Source organism: Ictidomys tridecemlineatus, chromosome 9 (assembly GCF_052094955.1).
Source record: "Ictidomys tridecemlineatus isolate mIctTri1 chromosome 9, mIctTri1.hap1, whole genome shotgun sequence".
Classification (NCBI taxonomy): Eukaryota; Metazoa; Chordata; class Mammalia; order Rodentia; family Sciuridae; genus Ictidomys; species Ictidomys tridecemlineatus.
In genome coordinates this window covers 60,959,860-60,986,202 of record NC_135485.1, presented here as the reverse complement: position 1 = coordinate 60,986,202, position 26,343 = coordinate 60,959,860, and the positions used below count along the sequence as shown (strand labels likewise).

The window sequence follows — 26,343 nt, the reverse complement described above, 5'->3', positions numbered from 1 at the left end:
AGTCCTACTTATTTCAAAGGCCATTTATTGTGAGGCTTAAATGAGATAATCCCCGTTAAATGCCAGCAAGGACTAAATGACACTTCTCATCTCTTTGGTATTTTTATTGAAAATCCTGCCAGCAACTTGAGGTTTCTTCTGTTTTATCCTGTCTATAATAAGTAGTAGTTGGCATTGGTATAGAGAAGAAATCTATATCTCTACTACAACTATTACAATAGCAAAGTTCTATACTACCACAACAAAATCCTACTAAATTAGAATAATTAGGGCTATTTGTTTTTGGCTGTTAATTCTTGGAGTCTAGAATGTTTTATGAGAATTGGAATTTAAAGTGTTAAAAAGTATAGTAGTGCATAGAAACTGTAGAAGATGTCATGTACTACTTTCTGCTTTAATGAATGGGTAGCTTTGATTACCGATTATTGTATGTTAATATAGTTCACAAATTATTTTGGAATAGAGCTGTTTCCTTACCTCCTTATCATTTTTCCCTTCAATATCTCACTACAGCTATTTTAAAAAAAAGATCTTAATTCCAGCTAACTGATTCCAACTAATGAATTACTAGAATCTGAATTAAAAAATTTTTAATTATTATTTGTTTTATAATTTGAAATCATTGTTTCAAAATGAAAGTTGTATTTTAGCTATGATATTTTTTTAGCCAGGGACCCAAATTATTTTCTCTTTTCTTCCTTGCTAGAATATGTTAGTATCCTGGGAACATCTACAACGAATGTCTAGAAACATGTCTCTTTTTCTATTTTTTCTTTCCTTTTTTCCTTTCATGTTCACTTTTTCTTTTCATCTTTAAATGGTGTATTACTTCTGATCTTATCTTCTTAAACAGTGATCTTATGAAGACAGTAGTATCTATAGAGACAGAAAAATAAATTAAAAGGAATCTAAGAATTTTTCCCTTTTAAGTTTTTTTGTGAGCCTGAAATAATTTCAACATTTCTCTGAATTAGGAAATTTCTAAATGTTGTTATTTATACTAATATTTTTAAAGGAACAATTAGATCACTTAAGGAATTTTCCTCTGGCTAATGTATAAGGACTAGAATTCAGGATGTAAAATAATAGAATAATTGATTAAAAGCTGTGGTCTTTACTCCTTAAGCATATTCTGGTCAGTTTTAAATTATATAGGGACATAAAAATTTTCAGAAATTCTTCAGTTTCTAATTTATTTTTAATTATTATTTTATTTTTCTTTCAGAACTCTTGATGTTTCAGTAAGCTTTAATGGAGGAAAATCTATCATTTCAAGCACACTAATAGTCACAGCCACAGAATGTGTAAGTAAAAAGCTAGTTGTTTTTTAAAAATACTCTTATCCAGAAATAATTTATGGAGCCTGGGCATTGTTGTACACTACAATATAGAAGGCACAGACAAGTACATTGGAAGACCATGAAATTGACATAAAATTTATTTTAGGTTGTTTAGAATTTCTGTTTGATTCCCTTTTAAGGGAATTTTAAGAGAGTATAATATTTGAATTGATATATATAAAATTCAAAAGTCATTTAAAATTAAGATAAGAGAATAAAAAAATGAAGCATTTTTTCCTTAGAAAATTAAAAAGGGAATTGACAGTTTTTCTGTTTGAGGTTAGAATTTAGTAGCTGTTTATCATATTTTAAAATCCTTAGTGCACTTAATGGGTGACTTTATTATTATTATTATTTTAGTTGTCAATGGAACTTTATTTAATTTATTTATTTATAAGTAGTGCTGAGAATCAAACCCAATACCTCACACATGGCAGGCAAGCACTCTACCACGGAGCCACAATCCCAGCCCGACTTCATTATTTTATCCATCTTAAAAGTTAGTGTTTTCTAATATGGTAGCTTGATAATATCTTAGTTTGAAACTATCATTGAGATTATGAATTTATGTTGAAATGCAAACATAATAGTTAATTTTGTGCATTTATAGAAAGATTTGACATTATATTGTTGAACATGAAAATAGGAAGCTCTAAATTAGACTGACTCCCTGGCTATTATTTTTAAGAGTACTTTTTCTTTGTAAAGAATATAAATCAAATCCAAGGTCTAAATGTTCTGATACATAGATGCTAACCCACAGCAAAGGAGGATGGGGAGGGGAAGAATAGAAGTTCATTGGATTATACAAAGGGGAGTGAAGGAAAAGGAGGGGGGATGGGAATAGGAAAAACAGTGGAATGAATAGGTCCTAACTCTCCTTTACTCATATATGAATACATGACCAGTGTAACTCTACATTATATACATCCACAAGAATGGGATCCTAATTGGAATGGGTTATACTCCAAGTATGTATGTCAAAATACACTCTACTGTTATGTACATCAAAAAACAATAACAACAACAATGTGTGTGTGTGCATGTATGAAAAAAATGAAAAATTTCTGCCTTCCAAAAGACTACAATCCCAAATTTAAAATTTTCTTATAGATCTTATGGTTTTGTGGCCTTATATTTTTATATAGTAACTCAGGAGATATCCTTCCTCTAGGAACACAGTAAAACAATTGAATGCTATCTGTGTAGAGGTGGTTGTGCTTCTCATTGTACAACAGCATTTCAGGAAAAAACTATCATGTAGTTGGAAACTTGGGCCACTTTGGAACTCCCTGAATGGCTTTGTTGACATTTTTTTTTCTGTTTTGAAAATATTAGATTTGTTTAAAGTTGTTTCCCCCCCCTTCATCTGTAATGTGTTTTGCAATTTGTAAGTTTTGTGGATGTTGCAATTTTTAGGTTTTCTGGCTTTTCAGGATGTGGTTGGTTGAAGTTACAAATATTTGTACTGTGTAGTTTCTCAGTGCTTAGCTTCAGAAATGGCATTCTTTCTCTATCCATCTTCTTATTCTGCACCTCCAGCTATTTTAGGGAAATGGGTTTATGCTCCTGCTTTATAACCAGGTACTAGTTCCATGTGCAGGGATGCTGAGGCTGAATGATTCATTGAAATTTATTGGTTGATAATAAGAAAAGTGTATCCAGGTCTTCCTAGGTCTCAGGAGGGTATTATGACATGAGGTAGTCTTTGTTTCAGAAGAAGGAAGCTTGGTTGTGTCAGAGATAGGGAGAAGGTGAAGGGGCAAGTTGCCATATTAAATAGGGGTCAAGGTGATTCTCACTGAGAAGGTAAGATTTGAGCCAAGACTTGAGGAAGGAAAGGAAGTGAGCCCCAAAGACCATCTGATGGACAAGTGTTCCACAGACAGAGCACTTAGAACCATGTCTGATGTGGGACTATATCTGGAAGTTTAAAAAATAGCTAGGCAATCAGAATGGTGGAGTGGAGGTGAAAGGAAGAGAGTAAGAATCTCAGGATGAGGAAAGAGAGATGGGAGGGTGTAAAGCAGGTGGGAGAATGAGTCATTAAAAGGAGTTGAACTTTCTCCAGGGAAACAGGGAGGCATGATTTAATAGGATTTGAATTAACACTGTAAAAAGATCACTCTGGCTGCTGTGTGAAAATGGGCTTTACTGGTGGGGACAAAATGGAAACATTGAGCTCAACTCTGTGGCTGTTTTAATAATCCAGGAGCTGGGAAGAGAGGTAGATGGCCCCATTGGAATGAAAACAGTGGAGGTGGGAAGAAGTAGTTGAATTTGGGATTTTTTTTTTTTTGGTGGTGCCAGGGATTGAACCCAGGGCCTGTGCAACTGAACTATATCTCTAGCTCCAAACTTGAATGTATTTTAAAGGTAGATCTTTTGGAATGCCTCGACAGGTTAGATGTGGGGTGTGAAAGCAAAAAAACACATTAAGAATAACACTAAGCTTTTTTGCCTGCAGCCAGAAGGATGCATTGCCATCAGATAGAGGCAGTTTCTGGAAGATGAGGAGTTCCATTTTGGTACTGTTGAGTGGCAGATATGTATGAGATAGCTAAGTATATATGTGAGAGAGACCTCTGAATACATAAGTCACATGCTTTAGAGAAGGGTCTGGATTGGTGGTATGATCTTGGGAGTTAGAGACAGTGGGTGGAATGAAATAGGTAACAACATTTCACATAATACTTATTGGGGGAAACAAGTGGCTTTCAGGAAGTTAGAGCAGGAGAAGGAAGAGTACCAGAGAAAGATTTTGGTTTTAGGGAGGAAGCAAGACAAACTGGTTCATAAAGGGACAGGATATAAGTAAGAAGAGAGGACAGGAAACACGTTACAGAGAAAGAATAAACAGGGTATGTGTGGAAGAATTGAGAGCAGAGATATTTAGTCAGAGTGGAAATAAGTGGAAGGAAAAATTGGAAATGGGAAATTTAGACTAGATCATCAGTAACCTAAAACACCACACAGAGTTTGGACAGAATCCTACAGGCCTATAGTACCCAGAATCTACTGTACAGAAATGTCAATGCTGAAATTTAAAAAAAAAGAAAAGGTTTTTTTTTCATAAAGCTGGATTTACTCAATGTGAAGGAACTCTTTATTCTGAAAATTTTCTTCCTCTAATTTAAAAATATCATTTGATTTGGGTAACAACCATAGTGATTTGTCAGTATCAACTTCCCTTTCTTCTTTCCTTCCCTTTATCCTTTTTTCCTTCCCTCTCTTTCTTCATTCTATCTTCTCCTTCTTTTCCTCATATTCCTCTTCCTCTTCTTCCTGTATATTTCGCAGAATGCTGAGCCAGTAAGACTGTATGAGAGGCTCCATTAATTTTTTTTTAGGTTTACTGTCTTGAAAAATCATAAAATCTGACCTCAGTAGATAACAGTGTCTTTTTAAAAGGCTTCAGACATGAATGTGATGGCAGCATTCTATTTTGGGAAGATTCCATTAGTAGTGGCCTGCAAGAAAGTTAGAATGGAAAGAAAACAAAGCACAGAAAAAAGCTTTTAGGAGACAAGTGCTGGAATTTAGGCATAAAACTTTGGGTTCTGAGTTTACTTATGGTGGTAGAAACAGCACTAGAAACAATAATAGAAGTTGTGTTAATGAAGAAATACATATTATAAAGTGTCTTACGGGTTTGGAATGGAATGACTCATTCCAAAATATTGCATCTCATGGTGTGAAAGAATAATACTATCTTTGGAAATATCTAAAACCAGCTGATTAGGAAGGTTGGCAATGTCCAATGGGTAATTGTAGATATAACCTCAAGTTCTCTGAGAAGCATCAGGACTGGAGATCAGCATTTAGGTTTCACTGTTGTTGAGGACAGGAAAAGGAAGAAAGATGGGAGAAATTAGGGTTAATGGAATTTTGAAATAGGAGGAATATGTACAAACACAAATTGTACTGGACAAAAGGAAGCAAACGAGGAAGATATTGTTCAAGACTACTGGAAGAGGAAAGAGAGGTTAAATGGAACTCTGTTGAAGCCAATGGCTGGAGAATTTTTATGAGCTCTAGTGGGGGAAATTGTGGGCTACCTCTGGGCTAATTTGTCTTACTTAAAGAAAAAATAAGTTTTCTCCTGCTTTCCTGGCAGGAGGTAGTGCTGAAATGTAGAGCAAGGTGCCTACTGATGTTATAGATTCCTACCTTCTTCCTCCTCTGAAGTGGTATCTTCCTTGATGACTTTTCAAAAGAATGGCTTCCAGGTCCCCAAAAAGACATCCCTCCAGAGTCTAAAACTGGCAAGAGGCTTTTTTTTTTTTGGTACTAGTAATTTAACTCAGGGGTACTTTGCCACTGAGCTCCATCCCACAGCTTCTTTTACTTTTTTATTTTGAGTCAGGGTTTCACTAAGTTGCTGAGGGCCACTCTATGCTGCTGAGGCTGACCTTGAACTTGAAATCCTCCTATCTCAGCTTCCTGAGTCACTGGGATTACAGGTGTGCACCACTGTGTCCAGATTTCCAGAGGCTCTTAATGAGATCCATAAGCATTTCAAACTTGAAAATACAAATTTTCTAAAGTAAGATTCTTCCAGAAAAGGGAGATCACAGGCCCACAGTCAGGAACAAATTGGATCAGATTAAACTTTAAAGATTAATCAGGCTGAGGTGACAGGTAAGTTCATCTTGGTTGGTAGAATAAATGAAGAAGTGACAGAGAAGGTACAACGCAAGACATCAAGATATGGGAAAATCAGAACGTGTATCAAATAGAGAAGAATAAGGAAGATAGTATCCCAACATAAAGAGAAGCCAGCAGTAGGTGCCTGTGTAAGGTCACCAAGACCAGGACTGAGAAATCTGAGGGGTCACCAGGGACCTCCCTCCACCTTCACCTGAGGACCTAAAGCCTGCCTTTTTTGTGATTTTTATGATTATACTAATGATTTCAGATAATAAATATTGTAATTCACTTCATCATATTGATGATAGATATAGAACATTTTTTTTCTCATTAGATTTAACCATATTTTGTATTCAGCCTCAAATACCTCTGGTATGTGGCAGTAATATTACCATTTTATAGACATGGAAAGTGAGACTCAAGCTGATGCAGTGAACCTGCTGATTCGTACATTAAATCTCTAGTCACAGTAGAAGAGATAGTGTGTAATAGTATGATAAATACTGGGCGCTGGGTTTAAATGATGTTCAGACTTTCAGGCATATTCAGATATAGAAATCAGGTAAAATGCAGTTAGCAATATTGCTTCTCATGAGGATGATGCTTTTGATTTTTACAGGTATTCAAAAACCAAACAAAATTAAACACCTTTGGTCTAGTAATTAATTAGTTATTGTGAAAATCCCACAAACAAAAAAGATCCTTTATATGCTCCAAGAGCACCTGTGGTGTAGTCCTGTTAAATAGGCAAACAGGGCTCTGAGCTCCACTTTATTTTCTTCCAGGTTTGCTCATCAGCCCTGAGATGCTGATGGTAGAACCTGCTACTTATCTTTGCTTCTTTTTATATGTGGTCTTTATACAGGGCATGTGGCCCAAAATTATTTGCTAAATGACTGAATGAAATTTGTAGTATGTGTAGTTTAAATGTGGAGAAACTAAAAAATAAATTTTAAAAAATAAATAATAATTTTTTTTTAAAAAGTGGGTGAACTAAAGTTAAGTTAAGAGATTGAAGACTGGAGTCTGAGGAGGGTTTGTTTCTAAATAGTCCTTTCCCTTCATCTCTTCCAGTCTCTCTTTGTTTTTTTTTTTGTTTTTGTTTTTGGTCTGAGGAATTGAACCCACTAAGCCACATTTTTAGCCCTTTTATATTTTATTTTTGAGGCAGGGTCTTGCTAAGTTTCTGAGGCTGGCTTTGAACTTGTGATCCATTTGCCTCAGTCTCCCAACCCACGTGGATCAGGTGTGTGCCACCACACCTGGTCTTATCAGTCTCTTAGATGTATCTCTGCTTTAAAAAAGATACAGTAAAAATAGTAAAAATGTCTTTTTTCCCTCTTGAACTATTGATCTTTTATGGCCCTTTTAGAATAATAATATCAAGAACCCATTCTCTGAGCACAGATTGGACAGTGTGCTAAACTCTATTGTACATGTGCTAAGCACTTTCTGGCTTCATTTAATACTCACAATTGAAGAGGAAGCTGTTACTAATATGTTGATTTTACAGATGAGAAAACTGAGGAACAGAGATCAGAGAGCTATTCCAATCCTTAGGGCACATTTACGCAAACACATTAGAAGGTGCTGCTGTTAGGTGGACCAACCCCTCCGCAGGATGCATGGCTTGAGGAACATAGCTTATGCTGATTGTAGCTCTTACTATTCACTTGGAGCTTGGAGACTCTGAAAGGTTAAATTTCTTGCCCAGTTTCACAATCTAGTAAGTTCTTGAATTGAAAATTGAACCCAAATCTGTTTTTTTCCCCTTGAACAAACGCTTGAACAATCTGCCATTTTTTACCAGATCCAAAATTGATTTGTCTAGCACAGGGGTCAACAAACTTTTCCTGTAAAAGGCCAGAGAGTAAATACTGCAGGCTTTGCTGGGTGTCTGGTCTCTGTCACAACCAACTCAATGCTACCATATAGTACAAAAGCAGTCATAGACATTATGTAAATAAACAGCTGTGGCTGTGTTCAATAAAGCTGTGTATACCAAAATTTGAATTTCATGTGGCATATTCTTCTTTTGATTTTTTTCATCTATGTAATAATGCAAAAAAAAATCTTAGCTGGGAGAGGTCTTAAAAAATAAATGAACTTGATTTAGCCCTTGAGCTATAGTGTACTACTCCTGATACAGAATATTCCAAAGAATCCAGTAAATAGCTCTATCATCTAGTCCATGACAAAATTGTAGGCACCAATTTCTCCTCTTCTATCTCTGTTTTATTCTAATGTGGCTACTGTGACTAAATTATTTTCTAGATCCATCACAACATTCATGCAATTTTGAAACTTTGAGTGATTCCTCTTTTCTATCATTACTTTGCAAATACAGTAGTGGCCCTGATTTGTTTTTATACTTCTATAATTGTCTTGGGAGAATTTCAGTTGTGCTGGGAAAGTTTTTGATTGTATATTATAACTTTCTTTTAATAAAAAAAAGGAAAAGAAATTAGATGCAGATAAAGTTAAATTTTTGTGTTTGGATGAATAGGAAATTGGTTCCTTCTATCCTAACATCAAGGCTTGAGGTTCGGCTTTGTCGCTATATAATCCTTAGAGGAGTTTTGAATCAAAGCTTTGACTGGCATCTACCTGCTGAGTCTCATGCTGGACTTCTCAGCTAACTTTCATACCCAAGTCTTCATAGACATCTGAAAATGTTACTTGTTCAGAACTCCTTTTTTGTAAGAATGCAACAAATGATCCATTGGAAGGTCATCTAACGAATGACTTTTAATTCAACACTGGCCAGTTCTCTGTACTGAACGACAGCTTTTCAGAGGTTTATATTTGACTTCTTTTCTTCAATCTCCTCGGCTATCACCCAGTTTCCTCTGACTCCAGGCTCCAGTCAGAATGGGCTTTCTCTTATTTTTACAAGAGCCACTGATTCTGCCTCCACTCCTCCCCATCCCTTCACACATCTTCAAGAGATCCTCTCAGAGCCTAACCTGCTAGGTTAGTTTCCATTTTTACAGGTTCTCACACTGATCACACTTTTGCTGAAGGTTTCTCTCTCTCTAGTAGGCTTTGTGAGGATTTTCCCTGGTACTTGTTTAACTGCCTGGTATGTAATAAGGGCTCATCAAATATTTTTTGAATGAATGAAAAATATTTTTAACTTCCAGTAACATATATTCTATTAAGTTCAGGAAAAATGATATTATTGTGCTGAATATTTATTAGGATTATGTTTTGACCTGAGTTCTATCAAAAGAGAAACATGTTTCAGTAAAAGTGAGAAGTTTCTAGTTTCTGCCCATGACACAGATCTGGGTGTAATTTTATCCCGCTCCATACTCTTCATCAGGCTTCTTAGTCCAGGGTTTGTAACACTGTATCTGTTCACAGGCCTAAATTTGACATGTTTGACATTTCTTAATTTGTTTATGAAGTTATGTGAACAATGAAATTATTTCCCTTTCATATCTGACATATCCTTGCTTTGATAATGGCTCTGGCAATCAAAACAAAGGAAATGGGAAAGCTGGAATTTGTATCCAATCAATTGAGCTAATGTCTGGGACGGGTACAATCAGGAGGTGTGTCTCAGACATATATGACAAAGTTGGGTATCATTAAATTATGTGCTTCCTCTTGCTTTATTTTCTATCATGATCCAACTTAAAATAAGATCTGTAGGTCTTGAATGTGCATATTTTAATTTTAGTTTTTTTTATATAAGGCTTTGGAATAAGTAGAGATGATAGTATTGTCATAATAAATGTATATTTTTATCTGGAGGGGCATAGTGTTTTGTCAATACTATAATAAAGGCATTTTATTTTGAGAGAAAATAAAAAATTTTACATACATGTCAGGGTCAGCCCAGTTACTTAGTATTCCAACTGGTGGCACAATTTTCTATCTTGTTCATGACATCTGAAAAAAATGAGCTAACTGCTAAATTTTAGCAGATTCATGTCCTGTAGTTGCATGTCCTTATTTCTGAAAAAGTGCAAATTCTAAGAAAGGAGGAACCAAATGTTCAGAACTCTTTTGCAACACATCAAATAACCTGGGTTCTCAGGTGGGAAAAGGCTGGTGGGGAATGCTTAGTTCCTTCTGCTTGTGAACAGTCATGGATTGGAGGCATCTTCATAAGACCTGGCATTTGAAGATGAGGTCAAGAATTTACACATTTATATATGGCATGCCACATTTTTCCATCTGCTTCTATGTCATTCTTTTCTGTTTGTCTAGATTTTAAACCTTAATATAATTAAGCCTGTGGAGAATGGCTTGATTTTTTCATGAGTATTTAGAATTATGTGTTGAAGAATGCACTGTGGGTATTTCCCTAAGCAGCCTGATATATGCTCTGGACTGTTTTCTTTGGCTTTAAGACCAGAACACTTAGATATTTTTCTGAAATTATCTATAAAAATATTACTCTTTTTTCTCTCCCTTTCGTTTTGTTCTTCCCTGAATCCTTTCTCTTAAAACCAAACAAAGCAACAAGACCAACAAAAAACCCTGAAAACCAAAACTGAACTAAAGCACAATAGGATTACTGGGAATTCCAGAGAGTGGGAAAGAGATGCTGTTCTTCTCTTGTGAACTCTCTCTATCAAAAGTAAATGCATTTGCACTTTTTTTTTTTTTTTTTTTTTTTTTTTTGCATTTGGAGTCTTATTTCTTTGGGATTCATTCTCACTGTTAATAGTTTTTAAATGCCAGGCCTGGAGTATACGGTAGCAAGTTGATTAGACATAGCCTGTGATTTTCTAGCACTCACAATGAATCTTGGCAGAAAAAAGAAATGAAAAAAAAGTCATAAATCTCATAATTATATTGTGAAAAGTGCTAAGGATTAAAATATTGATAAATATGAGCTGTAGAATTAGAAGGGGTACTTTCTAGCCAGAGGATCTAAGGAAGGCCTCCTGAAGAAGTGACTTCCCCTGGACCCTGTAGGATGAATAGGTGGTGGTTAGGATGAAAGGCAGAGGCAGAGCCTAAAGCAGGTGTCTTGACTTCCGAGGTACGTGGCAGTCAGGAAGTGAAAGAACACTTGTGTGGTTCTTGTGTAGGCAGGACTTGAACCGTGATCAGAGATCATCTGATCTGCCTTGATATATATCGGCCATTTGCCAGCAATAGCTGCTGCTGTTCACTTGTTATCTACTTAGGTTTTTAAATATGCATGTTGTCTTACCATGTAAATGTACCAAGTAAACGGTGTTACATCATTATCTAGTCTGGGGAAATCCTGTCTAAGGGTAATCATGCTTGAACCGAAATAATCCTTACCTAGACACAAAAGATAGGTACCATTGTCTAACCCCAAATAGTGATTTTTTTCCCCCTACATTCTTTTATGACATTTTAAAACTGTCTGGAGCAATTTGGAAGATTTTCTATTTATTATTACCTATCATAACATAACCTAACATGTGTTAAATAAAATATAAAGGAATTTATAGAATTTAAAGGAACATACCTGAAATCTGATTGGGCATTATTATGCTTTCTGTATTACTTTCTAGTATTTCCTTAAAAAAAAAATGCATGTGGTATTTGACTCTAATTTTTGCTGGCTTTGTCTTTGCTGACCTAAGCTTTGTTTTTGTCTTTTCTCTACTTTAGTCTAACGGGATTGCAGCCATCATTGCTATTTTGGTGTTATTGTTACTCTTGGGCATGGGTTTGATGTGGTGGTTTTGGCCCCTTTGCTGCAAAGTGGTGAGTAAAAAGGATTTGCAACTCTACCCTTTTTAATTTATTTTTTTATTCAGTAAGTTGTAAATATGAATGAATGCCTCATTGTTCAGTGACAGCCAAGTTTCAATTAGTTATTTGAATTTTAATCATTTTACTGCTATAATAGATTTGGGAATTCATGCGTGTCAACATTTATTATAAAATATCACCTAAAAAAGTGTCTTAAAAATCAGGTTCATAGAAAAAAGCATTGAGAAATGTAGGAAAGTAGTTGGAATAAAAGCGTTTCCACTCAAGTACAAGAAAAATTCCAGTAAATGGGATGATTTGTTTTCTGTTGAATTCATTGAAAGCAGTTGATAATGTCAGGGTTTTGTTTTTTATTTCCTAAGGGCTTATGAATCTTTTGTTTCTTTTTTGAAGGCTCTACTCTTTCAAGAATTTTTTTTGTTTTCCCTCTGAAAAACATATTAGAAATAAGTCAAGTGCAGATGTTGAGGTATCTGTTAAACAGTCACTTTTGGAGTAATGACAGGTAGTTTCAATTTGTGTCATTTTTCATGTTTGCATAAAACCTGTGAAGGAGTGTGGGCTTGTCTTCACCCTCTATTGCTGCATGCTTGGTGACTTCAAATAACTCAAATTCATTATCTAGCAGTTGTGTAATCACAGCTCTGATGTGGGTCTCACTGGGCTGAAAGGTGTCAGCAGGGCTGCATTCCTTTCTGCACCCCTAGGGTAGAGTCCATTCACACTCCATTCTCCAGCTTCAAGAGGCTATCCACATTTCTTGCCTCTTAGAGTATTTTCTCCATCTTCAAAACCAACCATGTTTATCTCCTTGATGATTCTTTTGTATTCACATTTCCCTCTGACTCTGAACCCAGGTGGCAAAGGCCCTCCATGTTTAAGGAAGCAGGTGATTAGGTTGGACACACTTGGATAATCCAGGATCATTTTCCATCTCATGGTTCTTAACCATATCTGCAAAATCCCTTTTACCTTGTAAGGTAATTTATTCACAGGACTATGGAATTCAGTTTTGGACATCTTTGTGGCAGCATTATTCTGCCTATCCCAGGGTAATATGTTAAGTAATACATTTCAATACATTTCAAGCAATCCAATTTACACTATTCAAGTTCCATAGAAAAGATTATCCCAAGGAAGCCTTCTTTCAAAGCATGCCTCCTACTTATTTTGAGAGTGCTCCTTTTTATATGAGCACATGATATAGGACTTGATAGTATGTAGATCATGGTAGTGTTTTACATGATGTTTCTAGTCTGCCCTCCCCGTCCCGCCCACCTTTGCTGATTTCAACTTCTTTGCAATTTGAGGCAGTGCTTTGTATCACCCCTGCATTTATTATTAATTGTACTTCAGTCTGCTTTCATGAGGCAACTTTATAATTCTTTATCTCAGAGCAGTTGGCCCATGGAGGAGGCATAGAATTAACTCAGACAACATCAGAGACAAGAAGCATCCTGTCTCTTTGCTGAACTAATCAGTTTCCTGCCACAGCAATTTATGCACAGACAGTTTCCTGTTATAATCTTGATTATCCGAGATATGGCTATTTTAGGGGGGCTACCATTCTTGAATCTCAAATTAAAAAGCAAAAGGTGCCCTAATGTGATTTGTGCTCCTTGGTTTTTTAATTTAAACTTTACAGTGTTGGTTTCCTCCCTTTATTACTTTGCAATTTCATTTACTATTGACCAGAGGACTCAGAAGTTATCAAGTTATATGACACTTGTTTTTTTTTTTTTAAATACATGCAAAAACGGAAATGGGCTTTTTTTGGGAGGAACTTATACGTTCTTGTATACAGATTTTGGCCATAATTTTGGATATTATGGAGAGCACTTCATCATCGGAAAGATTATGTTCCTTCTAACCCTGAGGCCTTGCAGATTATAAATCTTGGAGTGTCTTTATGAAATGCATAGAGAGGTCCTGTTAATTGTGTATAAGATGTCAGCAAGGCTTCCTATCATCAGAAACATCATGAATTAGTGCTTTTTAATTTTGAACTTATTTGAGAGATCTACCTTTATTTTGCACCTAGGAATGTCGATTTAAAAGTAGCCAGTCCTGAATATAAGCTTATTTACACTTAGGTGCAAATGAATCATAGCAAATGTTTTCATACCTAGGTGCAAATGAATCATAGCAAATGTTTTCTTAAGTAGGTTTCAAAGCAGGGAGAAAGTAGAGGCAAAGTTCTACATTTAGCCCTTGGCAAATATGTATTAATCATCTGTTAGTGCCAGTTACTATGCTAGGAATTGGGGATACAAAAATGCATATGAGCCAAGTGTGGTAGCACCTGACTGTAATCCCAGCTACTTGGGAGGTTGAGGCAGGAAAATAGAAAGTTTGAGACCAACATGGGCAACTTAGGGAGAACCTATCTCAAAATAAAAAATAAAAATGCTGGGGATGTAGCTCAGAGTCAGAATGCTTCTGGGTTCCATCCCAAGTACCATATACACATACACAAATGCCTGAGATATGGTATGGAAATTCACATTTCATGTGGAAACACAGAAATGTAGGCAAGTAAGTATTAAGGGAGGGTCACAAGTGCCCAATCACAAGATGTGTAAAGAGCAGTAAGAACACAAAGGGACTGTTTCAGAAAAACAGGACTGAGTGGATGACCCCAAACTGAGTTTTGATGACTGAGACAGTGCAAGTGGATGAGGGACATTCTGATGAAGTATGTGTGAAAAGTATGAGTTATTTTGGCATGCTTCAAACAGGGCTAGGCTGAGATCTTGTATAAAAGGTAGGTAGTTTTGGTTTTGAGAAGAACCCAAAGGGAGGGCTTCCTGTTTCTTGTAGGTCTGAACTCATCCCAGGGATGATAAGAAACCACCAGGGAGATCTGCTCAGTAGAATCATCTGAAAGGAGCTGTGCCTACAGCAATGTTGAGCTCTGGTCCTGGTGAAGATTAAGACTGCCCAACTGAGTTCTATCAAAAATGGAAGTGGAAAGCCAGTAACAGATAGTGCACCTTAGATGTGGCCAGAGTCTGCTTTCTCTCTCTCTTTCTCTCTCTCTCTCTCTCTCTCTCTCTCTCTCTCTCTCTCTATCTATCTCTGTTCCTTCCTCCATTCCTCTTTTCTTCTCTCCTCCCCTATCCTTACCTTCTATTGGGGATCTAATCCAGGCCCTTGCTAATGCCCTTGCTAATACCTCTACTACTAAACCATGTCCCCAGTCCAAAGTAAAGTATCTAACAAAGCGCCCATAGTTGGAATCTTAAACTGGAAGGGAACTAGACTAGAGAAGAATGAAGAGGCCCTTAGAAAAGAAGCGAGAAGTGAGATCATAATTTTGTGAAAAAAAAATCTTGAGTATTTCAAAAGATGTAGTACGATTAAAGGTTATTTATTTTGTTCCTTTTAGAGAATATATTTGTGCAATGCTCAAATTAGAATGTGGTCATTTAAGTAATCCTTAGTAGTATTAAATTATTATGGATTAATTTGACATTATTATGGATTAATTTGACTTGTCTATCATTACCAGAAAAATAACATTTTTAAAATATTTTTAGTTATAGATGGACACAGTGCCTTTATTTTATCTCTTATTTTTTATGAGGTGCTGAGGATCAAAACCAGTGCCTGACACATCCTAGGCAAGTGTTTTACCCCTGAGCCACAACCCCAGCCCCAGAAAAATACCTTTTTAATGGGAAATGAAATGCATTTACTTCAGCTTGTTGTTATACAGATTTCTTTTTATCTGAATGTATTTTAAGTAATAGCAGCAAATATGTGAATCAAATTTTTCTACTGAGGGGATTCAGTGGGACTGAACAGCTGAAAGAATTTGTTCTTGGGCACATTTAGAAAGTATCAGCTCCCCACCTCTGAGGGCATCATGAGCCCAGGAGCTCTGACCAAGATGGAGAACCTGGAGAAAGAGGCCTCAATGTCTATCCCATGTTCTTTATTCCTTTATTTTATATTTTATCAAATACTGAGACAAGAAACGTTAAGTCATATTTTATGAAATGATTGGACTTTTCATTGCTTGGGTATTACATTTTCATAGGTTTTAATCAATGGCTCAGTGGCATCAATGTTATTGCCTTTTGGACAGTGATTCTCAGGGTTTTGGTTTTCTGGGTTTTCTTTCTGCCTCAACAATGGAAAGGTGTCTGAGCAGTGGTGGGCAGTTTTCCAGTGATGGTGGCTCTCCCTGAGAGGAAGGGGTGAGTAGGGTGAGGCATCTCCATAAGTCACTGGAGTTTGAAAAAGAGGGGGTAAGAAGAATGAAGATACTCAAGTCTTAACCCCTGAAACCTGTGCTTGTCACTTGTGTGGCCAAAGGGTGACTAAATTGTTTTGAGATGGAGAGATTACCTGAGAGCGGGGGCTAAATGCAATCACAAGTCTTGTAAGAGGGATACAGAGGGAAAGGGGACAACAGAGGGGAGGAGGCAGTGTGTCTGTGGAGGTGCCCTTGGGAGTGATGCAGCCACCAGTCAGGGGATGCCAGCATGGGCAGAATCTGGAAGAGGCAGGGCCGATTAGTCCACCCTGGGAGTCTTTAGAAGGACCAGCTCTGCCAATAGCTGATTTCAGCCCTGTAAGACTCAGTTCAGACTCCTGATTTCCATAACTGGAAGAAAACAAATTTCTGTTATTTGAAGCCACCAGGTTAATGATAATTTGTTATAGCAGCAACAAATGAATGTTTCTGCTATTCTCTAGAGTTGGGAAATCGCTACTTAGGCCTATAAGTTTTGGAAATTGAGATTAGAAGAGCTCTTTTTGATTTTTGGGGGGTAATTGTCAAATAAGTACACATAATGCTTTATATACTGAGAAGAATTTACTCACGTTTCCAAAGTGACCAGGAATTTTTGAATGAAACATCTTTACAATTTTCAGAAGTGTCCAAAGCATATGTGATATTTGGCATAGACTCATATGACAACAGGGATCTGTGCACAGGTTTCTCAGGGTGATAGTACTTATAAGAAGGAGCCAGTACAATTCCATTCAGATTTAGGTATTGAACCATTGAATCTCTTGAAAGCTAGAAATTGACATTCTTACCCCACAGAGAAAGATGAAGCACTCTGACATTTAACTAAATACTGTATCTATGAAACCACAATATGTACCTGGTTAGCTGAAGCACTTTGAGACCATAAAACAAGAAAAAGACGAAAGTTAGAAACATTCCTTCTTGAATATTTTATAGTGAAATTTTAGCAAAATTGCCTAGTATAAGGTAGTACATTTTTGGCACTACGTAAGTAAAAGTATGATTAAATGATGAATTAACATTATATTTGTTTAAAACTATCTCCTCTTTAGATTAATAATTTCATGAAGGCAGAGTACTGTGTGTTTTATTCATCATTGTAAACCTGTGTTTATGTTACATGTTGCACAGTATATAATTGTTATTGGATACATTTTATTTTATTAATTTTTAAATTTTTTTTTGCATTACAATCCTTATTACACATAAAGAGCACAAGTTTTCGTATCTCTGTACAGATACATCTTCTTGAACTGTATCAATTCTTAGAATTGAGAAACTTGATATCTCTTTACCTGAAAGTCAGGTACACAATAGGGTGCTTTGTTGTTATTTATAATAAAAATTCTTCTCACTATGGAGAAATATTGTGTTTAAAGGAATTTATGATGTAAAATTGTTCTTTGTATAATTTTCACTTTGTGTGTGTGTGTGTGTGTGTGTGTGTGTGTGTGTGTGGTGTGTGTGTGCTGGGAATTGAGCCCAGCCCTAATTTTCCATTATTTTGTTTAAATTTGTTACTCATACATACAATAGGAAATAAGGCCTATATAATCTTATATGGTAAGAACCAAGGTACATTTGCATAAGAATTTATTGATTATATAAAACTTGGAAGTAGAAACAACTTTTGTCTAGTTGCTGCTAACAATACCCCATAGAGATTTCTAACCCGAGGACTATTAATTTGTATGGAAAAAAATATATCTTACTTTTACTTCTAACTGAAACTTATCATTTCTTTCATTCATGAATGTAATCCACTGCTTACAAAAGTATTATCTATTCTGAATACTGTATTGGCCATAGTAATCACAGATATATATCCTGTATCACATTTATAGTTCAAATACTTGTCAAACATTTTATATGCATCACTACTTCAAAATCATGGTAGTAACTAGATCTCATTATTTAATAAGTTAATAAATAAGCATACATATTTTATAGAACTATTTTTTTACAGATTAGATCATTATATGTTAATATAATTGAAGTCCCTTAAATGCTATAGATTCGATATACCTTAATTGTCATGGGAAGGAGTTCATGATAAAGACTGCCAAAGAGGGACATAGATCAAAGTTAAAGGGAAAGTTTCTGTTGTGGAATATCTGCTCACCCAAGAAGTTTTTAGATTTATTTTTTTTATTTTGGGGAGTACCAGGGATTGAACTCTGGGGACTTGAACAGTGAGCCACATCCCCAGCCGTATTTTGTATTTTATTTAGAGATAGGGTCTCATTGAGTTGCTTAGTTCCTTGCTTTTGCTGAGGCTGGCTTGAACTCTCTATCCTCCTGCCTGAGCCTCCAGAGCCACTGGTATTACAGGCATGAACCACAGCGCCTTATGTCCAAGATACTTTTAATATAAAATTAAAAAAATAATTTCTAAATCCTTCAATTCATTTGATGAGTATTTTTCAAGATGTGCGAAAGAGAGAATTATTTAAGGCATTGTGAATTGTGTCCTCTGCTTTCTTTTTGATGCAGAAATAGAAATTGAAACCAATGAGCCCTGGAACATTTCATGTAGTAATATTTTTAATAACAGAACTCTTATGAACAGCTGAATTTTCAGGCATTACCATTAATGAATTATAGGCTGTGTTAAATTTGTAAACCGTTCCATAGGGGGGAAAGTTCTCATTTTTGCATGGTGTTATGTCTCCCCACTTATTACTCTCATGAAGTATGCTCACACCCACCCTCTACAGTTGCTTTTTTTTTTTTTTTTAACCAAAGACATCTGCAGTATCCTTTCTTTTTCCTTGGATTAAAAAAGGGGATGGGGCAGTAGGTAAGAACAAAACTTACCATGAACTGAATTATATAAGTCAGATATCAGAAAATATATATGTTTTCATCCTTTTTTTAAATCTTTGAGGATATGTTGAGTTTGGGGTAGATTTGTTTTACTAATAAGGATAGCAGAAATGACAGTTGTATAGTTGCATCATTTGGGAAAACCAGAATTACAGATGTTAAGGCTAATGAGGTGGCAAACAAAGGCTTTTTGGAGTGTTGTCAATGAGTATATTATTCAGCTGCAAATAAATACTTGAATATGCCGGAAATGATAAATGTTCACTTTGCTTTAGTGACCTTGGCCAGGGAAAACTACAAACTCATTTTTTTCCCTTAGTGTATTTAGGACATTACAGAAAAATCTCATGAATCTTGAATTTAGAAAACAATTTTAAAAGTTCTCTTTTTAAACCTTAATTTGCTTATAAGTAAGTTGAGCTTTCATAATGAGGATGTATCTGACTAGAGCTCTATACAATCATTTTCTTAGCCAGCAACAGCTGTGCTGTTCTTTCTAAATAGTAATAATGCTTCTACATTGCACTTGTTTTTTATTGTTGAGGAGGGCTCATGGTGCCTTTATTGAGTTACTTTCGGAGGAGCCTGATTTTTTTTTTTTTGGGGAATGCACAATAAAACATAAGTAATTTAAATTTTAATATGCCTTCCTTGCACCATTAATTAAAATGATTTATGTTTGGTTGCCTCCTTGAAATACAGTGTGATGTTAGGACGTATTGCTTCCATGGTAATGTTTTCCAACAGAGCATCATTTATGAAACGGTATCAAATTCTTCTGGGTCTGAGTTTATTTGCTTTGACAGCAACACCTTTACTTAACTTCCTGGCAGAATATACTCTCACACTGTTCTTCCCAGGTCTCATTTGGCATTTTAGATTGTATTTATTACCTAGATTTCTGGCCACTTACTTATTTGTTCAAAGTAAGATTCTTTGAACATTGATCGTTTGCCAAGTAGGATGAGATAACCCGGACCATTATTTTGGTCTGGATGTTGAAACCATCTATCTTTGTGGAATTATAAAAGGACTTCCCAAATACTAATAAAAGAGAACTTTTTGTTTATGGACTTGAGAAGAAAGGCGCTATACTCACCCTCTGATCTTATCAACAAGAAAAGGGAGTGTGAGAGGAAGATCCACATATATTTTAAACAAATTCTTGTAAACACTAAGAATGTTTTCTATATTGTCTGTGGGCTCTTAGGCACTTAAATGACATTGTTGATGGATTGGGCATTTCTTTTTTTGTGACCAGCAAGAATTAGTTCTCAAATACTACTCAATCTACAGTCATTGTACAGTATCTGCTTTTTGCTTTTTTTTTCCTTTTTTTTTTATTCAAAGCAGTTTAATGTTGACAGTTCTTTTCACTCTTTTCTGAATATCGGAACATATGATTGCATCAAGCTGGCTGCAGGCTCCAGGGCTGACATTTTCTAGCGCAGAGAATGCCCACATCACTCGAACATTTGAAAAGTGTTAATGAGCGGATCAAAAGGACTGTTGCCTGAAGCAGCTAACTTTTTTTTTTTCTTTTTAAGAAATCGGCTTTCCTCCAAACTGAAATTCTCATTCTAGCAGCTAAGTAGATGAGATGTAATCCTCCCTGATGATGATAATAACAAATGAAAAAAAATTGGAGAAGAATCAAACTCTGCATATGGTTCATAAAGTGGTGAAAGTGTTTTCCAGAATTTTCAATACAGAGCTGAAGGATGCTAAGTGGAAAAAATCCTGGCAACTAGGCAATATTATGCCTTTTAAAATCTGCAAATTCTCATAAAATATGGTGCATATGAATACATCCTTTTCTGAAATGAATGTGTTCTTGCACTATTTAATATAAGAATGGGATTCTCATGACTGTTATTTTAAATGTATTTGGACAACAGTTAGTTTTCCTTTTCTCCTGAACTAGTTTCACTGAAATGTAGGGTGTCAGTTGGGCATAGATGTTTGCCATTTTCGGCTTTTGGGCCAAATGACTTCAGATCATTTTCACCCTCTGTTGTTACTTATGAGGCTGTGTGGTAGAGTGGAGAGAGGGAGCATTTTGAAACATCACGAAAACCATTTTATAGGTGAGTGATATTGTGAATGTTAGTTAATATGGTATGTTTCTGTAAAATGGCGATAAACTTATGCAGTTATCACAAACATTAAATATAATTCTATACATAGATGATCTAACTATCATCTATGTATTATTCATCCATCTATCCTAGTAAGTAAAACTGCTCCAAATAGCTTAGGCCTTTTCTTCTGCATACTTTTAATTTGCAGTCCAAATCTTATTTTAAGATGTCACACGACAGAAGTTGAACTGACTTTGAAGGTAGATGGACCTGGATCCTGGATTGGAGATCTAATTCTATGTTTTCTCCTCATATGTACTTGGGAAAAATTATTGAAATTAGTGCCTTCCTTTTTTATATTTAAAATGGGGACAAGCACAGGGTTATTTTAAGAATAGGAGAAATACAGAGTATGGGCCATATGGCAGTCACAACAAAGAATGGTTATCTTTAATAGTAAGAATAGTACACAGTTGAGCTTTAGCTCTGGTTTAGTTCCTGAAAGTTCTGTTATTTGTTATGATTGTGGTTGTCTCTTTTGATTTATTTTTAATTTTTTTTTGTATCAGGGATCGAGCCCAGGGACACTTAACCAACAAGCCACATCCTCAGCCCATTTTTATAGTTTATTTAGAGGTAGGTTGTCCCTGAGTGCTTAGGGCTTGCTGAGTTGCTGAGGCTAGTTTTGAACTCACAATCCTCCTGCCTCAGCCTCCCAAGTCATTGGGATATCTTTTAATTTATTATATTGAAATTTCACTGAGGTAGAGCTTTAAGAGCTTTATTTCCATTATTAACAATGTAGAAAATATACTTTCCTGGACTTCAAAATCACTTTAAATTTATAACTTCATGCAATCAGTCATTTATCAGATTAATTACATGTTATTAGAAAACACAAATCCTAAGTTTCTTTTCTGGAATAAGATGAGTACAATGCACAGGAACATATGGCCCCACTTAGTTATGGAAAGGCATAGACTCAAGAGACCTGATGGAAACATTGTGATACATATTTTTATTTTATTAGAATCTTCTTGTTAGAAAGGACCTATAATTAATTTTGTTTGTTTCCCAGGTGAAGAAATTGGGATGATCTTATGTCTTCCCAGGTGCCATTGAGTTCATTAATTCTCTCATTTCCTTGGTTGAGAGAAAAAAAAATGATGCTTCATTTTCTTTTCTTTTCTTTTTTTAATTAGTTTTATTTTTATGCAGTGGTAAGGATCAAACCCAGTGCCTCAAGCGCTAGGCAAGGATTCTGCCACTGTGCCACCGCCCCAGCTCTTAATGCTTAATTTTTTTTTTTGAACTAGCAATATTTTCGTTTCAGGGACATCTATCCCTCATTTATACACATATTCACTTAATATTTTACTTATAAATTTGGAGATTGACTGTGATCCTTTGTGAACTTTCCTAGTTCTTTTTGTTTCACTTTGAATCATATTTTCAGTATCTGCTCTCTGAAAAGCACTTTGTTAGGTACTCAAGGTGTTTATAATAAAGGAGGAGAAATGAGCATTGCCCTTACGAAATTTATAATTTAGAAGGCTAGGGTTGTAGCTCAGTGGAAGAGCTCTTGTCTATCATGAGTGGATCCTTGAGGGGGGGGAAAGGAAAGGAAGAAATCTATGCTTTTAAAGGAATAATTTAAAAATCACAAAATAAGTACTAAAATCCAAACTAATAAAGTATGAATGGCTCAACTGTGCATGAATATATATATTTTGAGAAGTCTAAGTCTTTTAGATAAACTAATAGAAAGTTGTTAGACTGGTCTGGGAAGGCTGGATGAGACCACATTAGGTCTCCATGTTAGGAAATGGTTTATTATATTTGAGGGGAGCAGAGGTATCATCAGTCTGGTTAGACTAAAGGTGTATGTAAAGAAAGGCTTGTAGATAGGATGTTAGGGCTGAACTGTGGAGCAGCTGGTATATGCTGAGACATTAGAACAATGAGAACAGAAATACTGGATCATGTACATGTACAGGAAAAGGGGCTTTGGTTTTTGTCTACCTTAGAATTTCCAGTAAAGCGAAGGATTGCAAAGATGTCTTTCATGATCCTGTTGTAAGTTTGACAGAAGCAAAGTGGTCATGTGAGGGTTTTAAATTGAAACTTAATTTTCTCATACCAGTAACACCCTAGATGCTATAGAGGATAATGACACACACAAAAAGGAAAAATTATGGAAGGGGATTTTCAGTAATTATTAGGAGGATATAAGATAGATCAGGGTTGGGGATACTATTTGTTTCTTCAGAAATTTATATATCTGTGCAAGACATATAGGTAATAAGCCAGTAGATTTGAAATCCTCACAATGAAATGAGAATGAGTTCAGATATATTATTCTCAGTCTTAGTGGAATGGGAAGAATATACATTAATCTTTCTTTAGTGAGAAAAGTCCAGAGAGCACTTTATGATGATTTGTAAACCTAAGGGGAAGCATGTTTTGTAAATTTGTTTCAATAAAATTTAGTAATTCATGGATTTGAATCATGGGGATTAGAACTATTAATTCATTTTAATGGAAGAAATGATTGATTAGACATCTGTTAGAAGAATATTGACCTGGTTACATAGATTAAAATGAGGGTTGGGTTAGTGATAAAGAAACAATCTAGAAGTTTAATTTAACTACATGTACAGCATGTAGGCATTAATGCTCCCAGAAGCCTTTAGTGATTATAGATTATTAATCAATTTAATCAATATTATTAATTAAGATGCTTAGAAGAGGGAGGTGAGGAATGATGAGGTACATCTGTTTTGTCTGAGTACCATTCATTTATTTGTCATGGCTCACCTATATTTAAAGAATGCAATGATCAGTTCTGAGAACCACAGTTAAGACACTGACTAATGTAAATTGAAGAAACTGAACAAGATGACCTATAACTCAGAATCATTTCATGAGAAATGGTTGATATATTTAGCTTCCAAAATGGATAGACTCAACAGAATTAAGTAATTATCCTAGTATTCAAAAGTAGGATTTTCTCTTCTCTGTAAGAAAAATTGTGTGTGTGTGTGTGTGTATGTGTGTGCATGTGCGTGTGTGTGTGTGTGTGTGTGTGTGTGTGTGTGTGTGTTGTCTATATGTGTCTGTGTATGTCCGTTTCCAGACTCTAGGACCAGGGCTTAAGAGTGGAAAATGTAGAGAAAGCTTTGGCTTCATTTGGGGGAAAAACTTTCAAATGATGAATTCTTGCCAGTGGAATGAATTGCTTTGTGAGGTAGTGAATTTCTCTTTGTTGCAGCAGTCCAAACATAGTTGGACTATGATTTGGTGGGAATTTTTTAGAATACTGAAGTTTTGCTTGTGTGTATATTGGAGTAGTTGAAAAATGTACTCACTATTTTTCAGATCCAGAAAATCTTGAGTTCATGATTTTAAGTAGTGACAGTGGGAATGGAGTAGAAATTTCCTTGTCCTTCCTCTCTCTGCTGTTCCTCTCTTTTCTTCCTTCTTCCCTTTTATTTCTCTCTCATTTTTAATCCCTTTTTCAATTCCTTCATTTTTCTCTTCCTAACTTTTCTTTTTTCCTTCTTTCTTATTTTCTTGAAAGTCTAATTTGTGCCAGGCATCTACTGAATTATTGGGAAGGCAGTGAGAAACAAGGCAGAAATAAAACTGGTTCTTATGGAACTTCAGGTTTTTAAAGCTAAATAACATTATGAATGCTGATAAATGTTGGGGAAGAGAAGAGAGTTTTCTGTCCATATCAAGGAAATCTTAGCTACTTTGGGAAGATAAGGAATTCATGGGGAGAGAGGAGACAGGGAAGGGGAAAGGGAGAGAGAGAGGGAGGGAGAAAGGGGGGGAGATAGAGAGAGAGAGAGAGAGAGAGAGAGAGAGAGAGAGAGAGAGAGAGAGAGAGAGAGAGAGAATGAATTTTAAGGAATCTATTGGACATAGAATTGATTTGGTGGAGTCCTTCAAAAGTGAGAGAGAGATTATGCTAACATTTTGAGATTCTAATTGGAAAGAGTGACCAACTTGAAAGACACAGGAAGGTAGGGAGGGAGGATTGGCTTTTAAATGAAGATGAGGGAGTTGGTTTGGATCTTGCTGAAGTGCTGACACATCACATGCTCTGGGAATGCAAGTTTGTAATGATATGAAGGGACTTCCTCTTTTAACAAAGGAAAAATACCTATAGCTTGATAACCTTAAATTTAACTCCAGTATTATTTTAAATATGAATCCTCTACAGGCATTTATTTCTGAGATAACTAAAAAAAAACAGAGATTTTTAACTTTCAATATTATTAAGAAGAATAATATAAATATATTATATAATATTTAATATACATATAATAATATAATTTTATGTTTATTGATAAAATAAAATGGAACTAAATAAAAGGGTTAAATAGAAATAACAGAATTTCTTGTAGGATTCAAAAGGAGACTTGGTCCAATTAAATTACTGTCCTGTTATATTTATATAATTGTTACTCTCTGGGTATTTCTCCTGAGGTTTAGAGCTAATCTAAAATTTGAATAATGAAAAATTATATACACTGAAAATTATGGACCAATTCTCTAAATATTATCAATAAAATTAAAGTTTTAAACCCCTTTCATTATGGAAAATTTCAAGCATTTGCAAAGAGATAGACTAATACAATGTCACTCAGCTGCAAGTTTATTGTGAGTTTTATTCCATCCATACCCCTACCACTTCCCCATTCCAAACTATTTTTTTAAATCAGAATTATACTATTTTCTTCTGAAAATATTTATGTATACCTTTAAAAGATTTAAAAAAGTCTTTTAGAAACATAGCCATGATAAATAATAATATATTCAATAATACCTCATCTTCAAAGTCATAGTAGTTTTAAGTTTTTAAAAATTTAATGATGTAACTGAAATATTTGGCATTAGATGAAAATAAATATTTACATTTTTAGTTTTTCCTCTTAGAATAGAGACTTGGTTATGGTTCTGAATTATCAAAAGCCATTGGCATTTGATCAAGACTTTCTATCACGATGAAGTGAAAGTCCAGATATCCCAGGACCAGTGAAGTTCATTTTCAATTAGGTGTAGGGTCTATTCCTCTCACAAGAAGCATTAACTATAATTCAAATAAAATTTGATGACAATGATTTATAGGAATGGAGCCTTGGCTAAAACGTCAATTTGTAAAAAGCAGCTGAATTCTAGCAGCAATTTAGTTTTGTCACAATTCTGTGGATAAAACTGGCTCAGCAAGGAGACGATTGCTTGGAATCTCATGCAATTGCAGTCAGCTGTCAGTTAAGCCCATGTCATATGAAAGCTCAGTGTGACTGTGTCCAAGATCAACTCTTCTCTCATATAATTGGCTCATCCTTTGGGGTGGCTAAAACAGCTGGGGTTACCTAGTATCTCTCCATCACCACCTGACCTTTCTTTAAGATTCCAGTGGTCTTCTTTACAGCTTGATGGTCTCAGGGTAGCCTTCTGAGTG

General features: G+C 35.4%; 1 protein-coding gene across 1 annotated transcript in view; it reads left to right on the top strand.

The window, feature by feature from the left end:
• Nucleotides 1-26,343, top strand: part of Antxr2 (ANTXR cell adhesion molecule 2) — a 131,808-nt gene that overhangs the window by 44,894 nt on the left and 60,571 nt on the right. Inside the window, exons 11-12 of the mRNA XM_078021457.1 lie at nucleotides 1,226-1,304; nucleotides 11,595-11,690. Coding sequence (XP_077877583.1) covers nucleotides 1,226-1,304; nucleotides 11,595-11,690 — 175 coding nt within the window. The remainder of the gene's footprint in view (nucleotides 1-1,225; nucleotides 1,305-11,594; nucleotides 11,691-26,343) is intronic.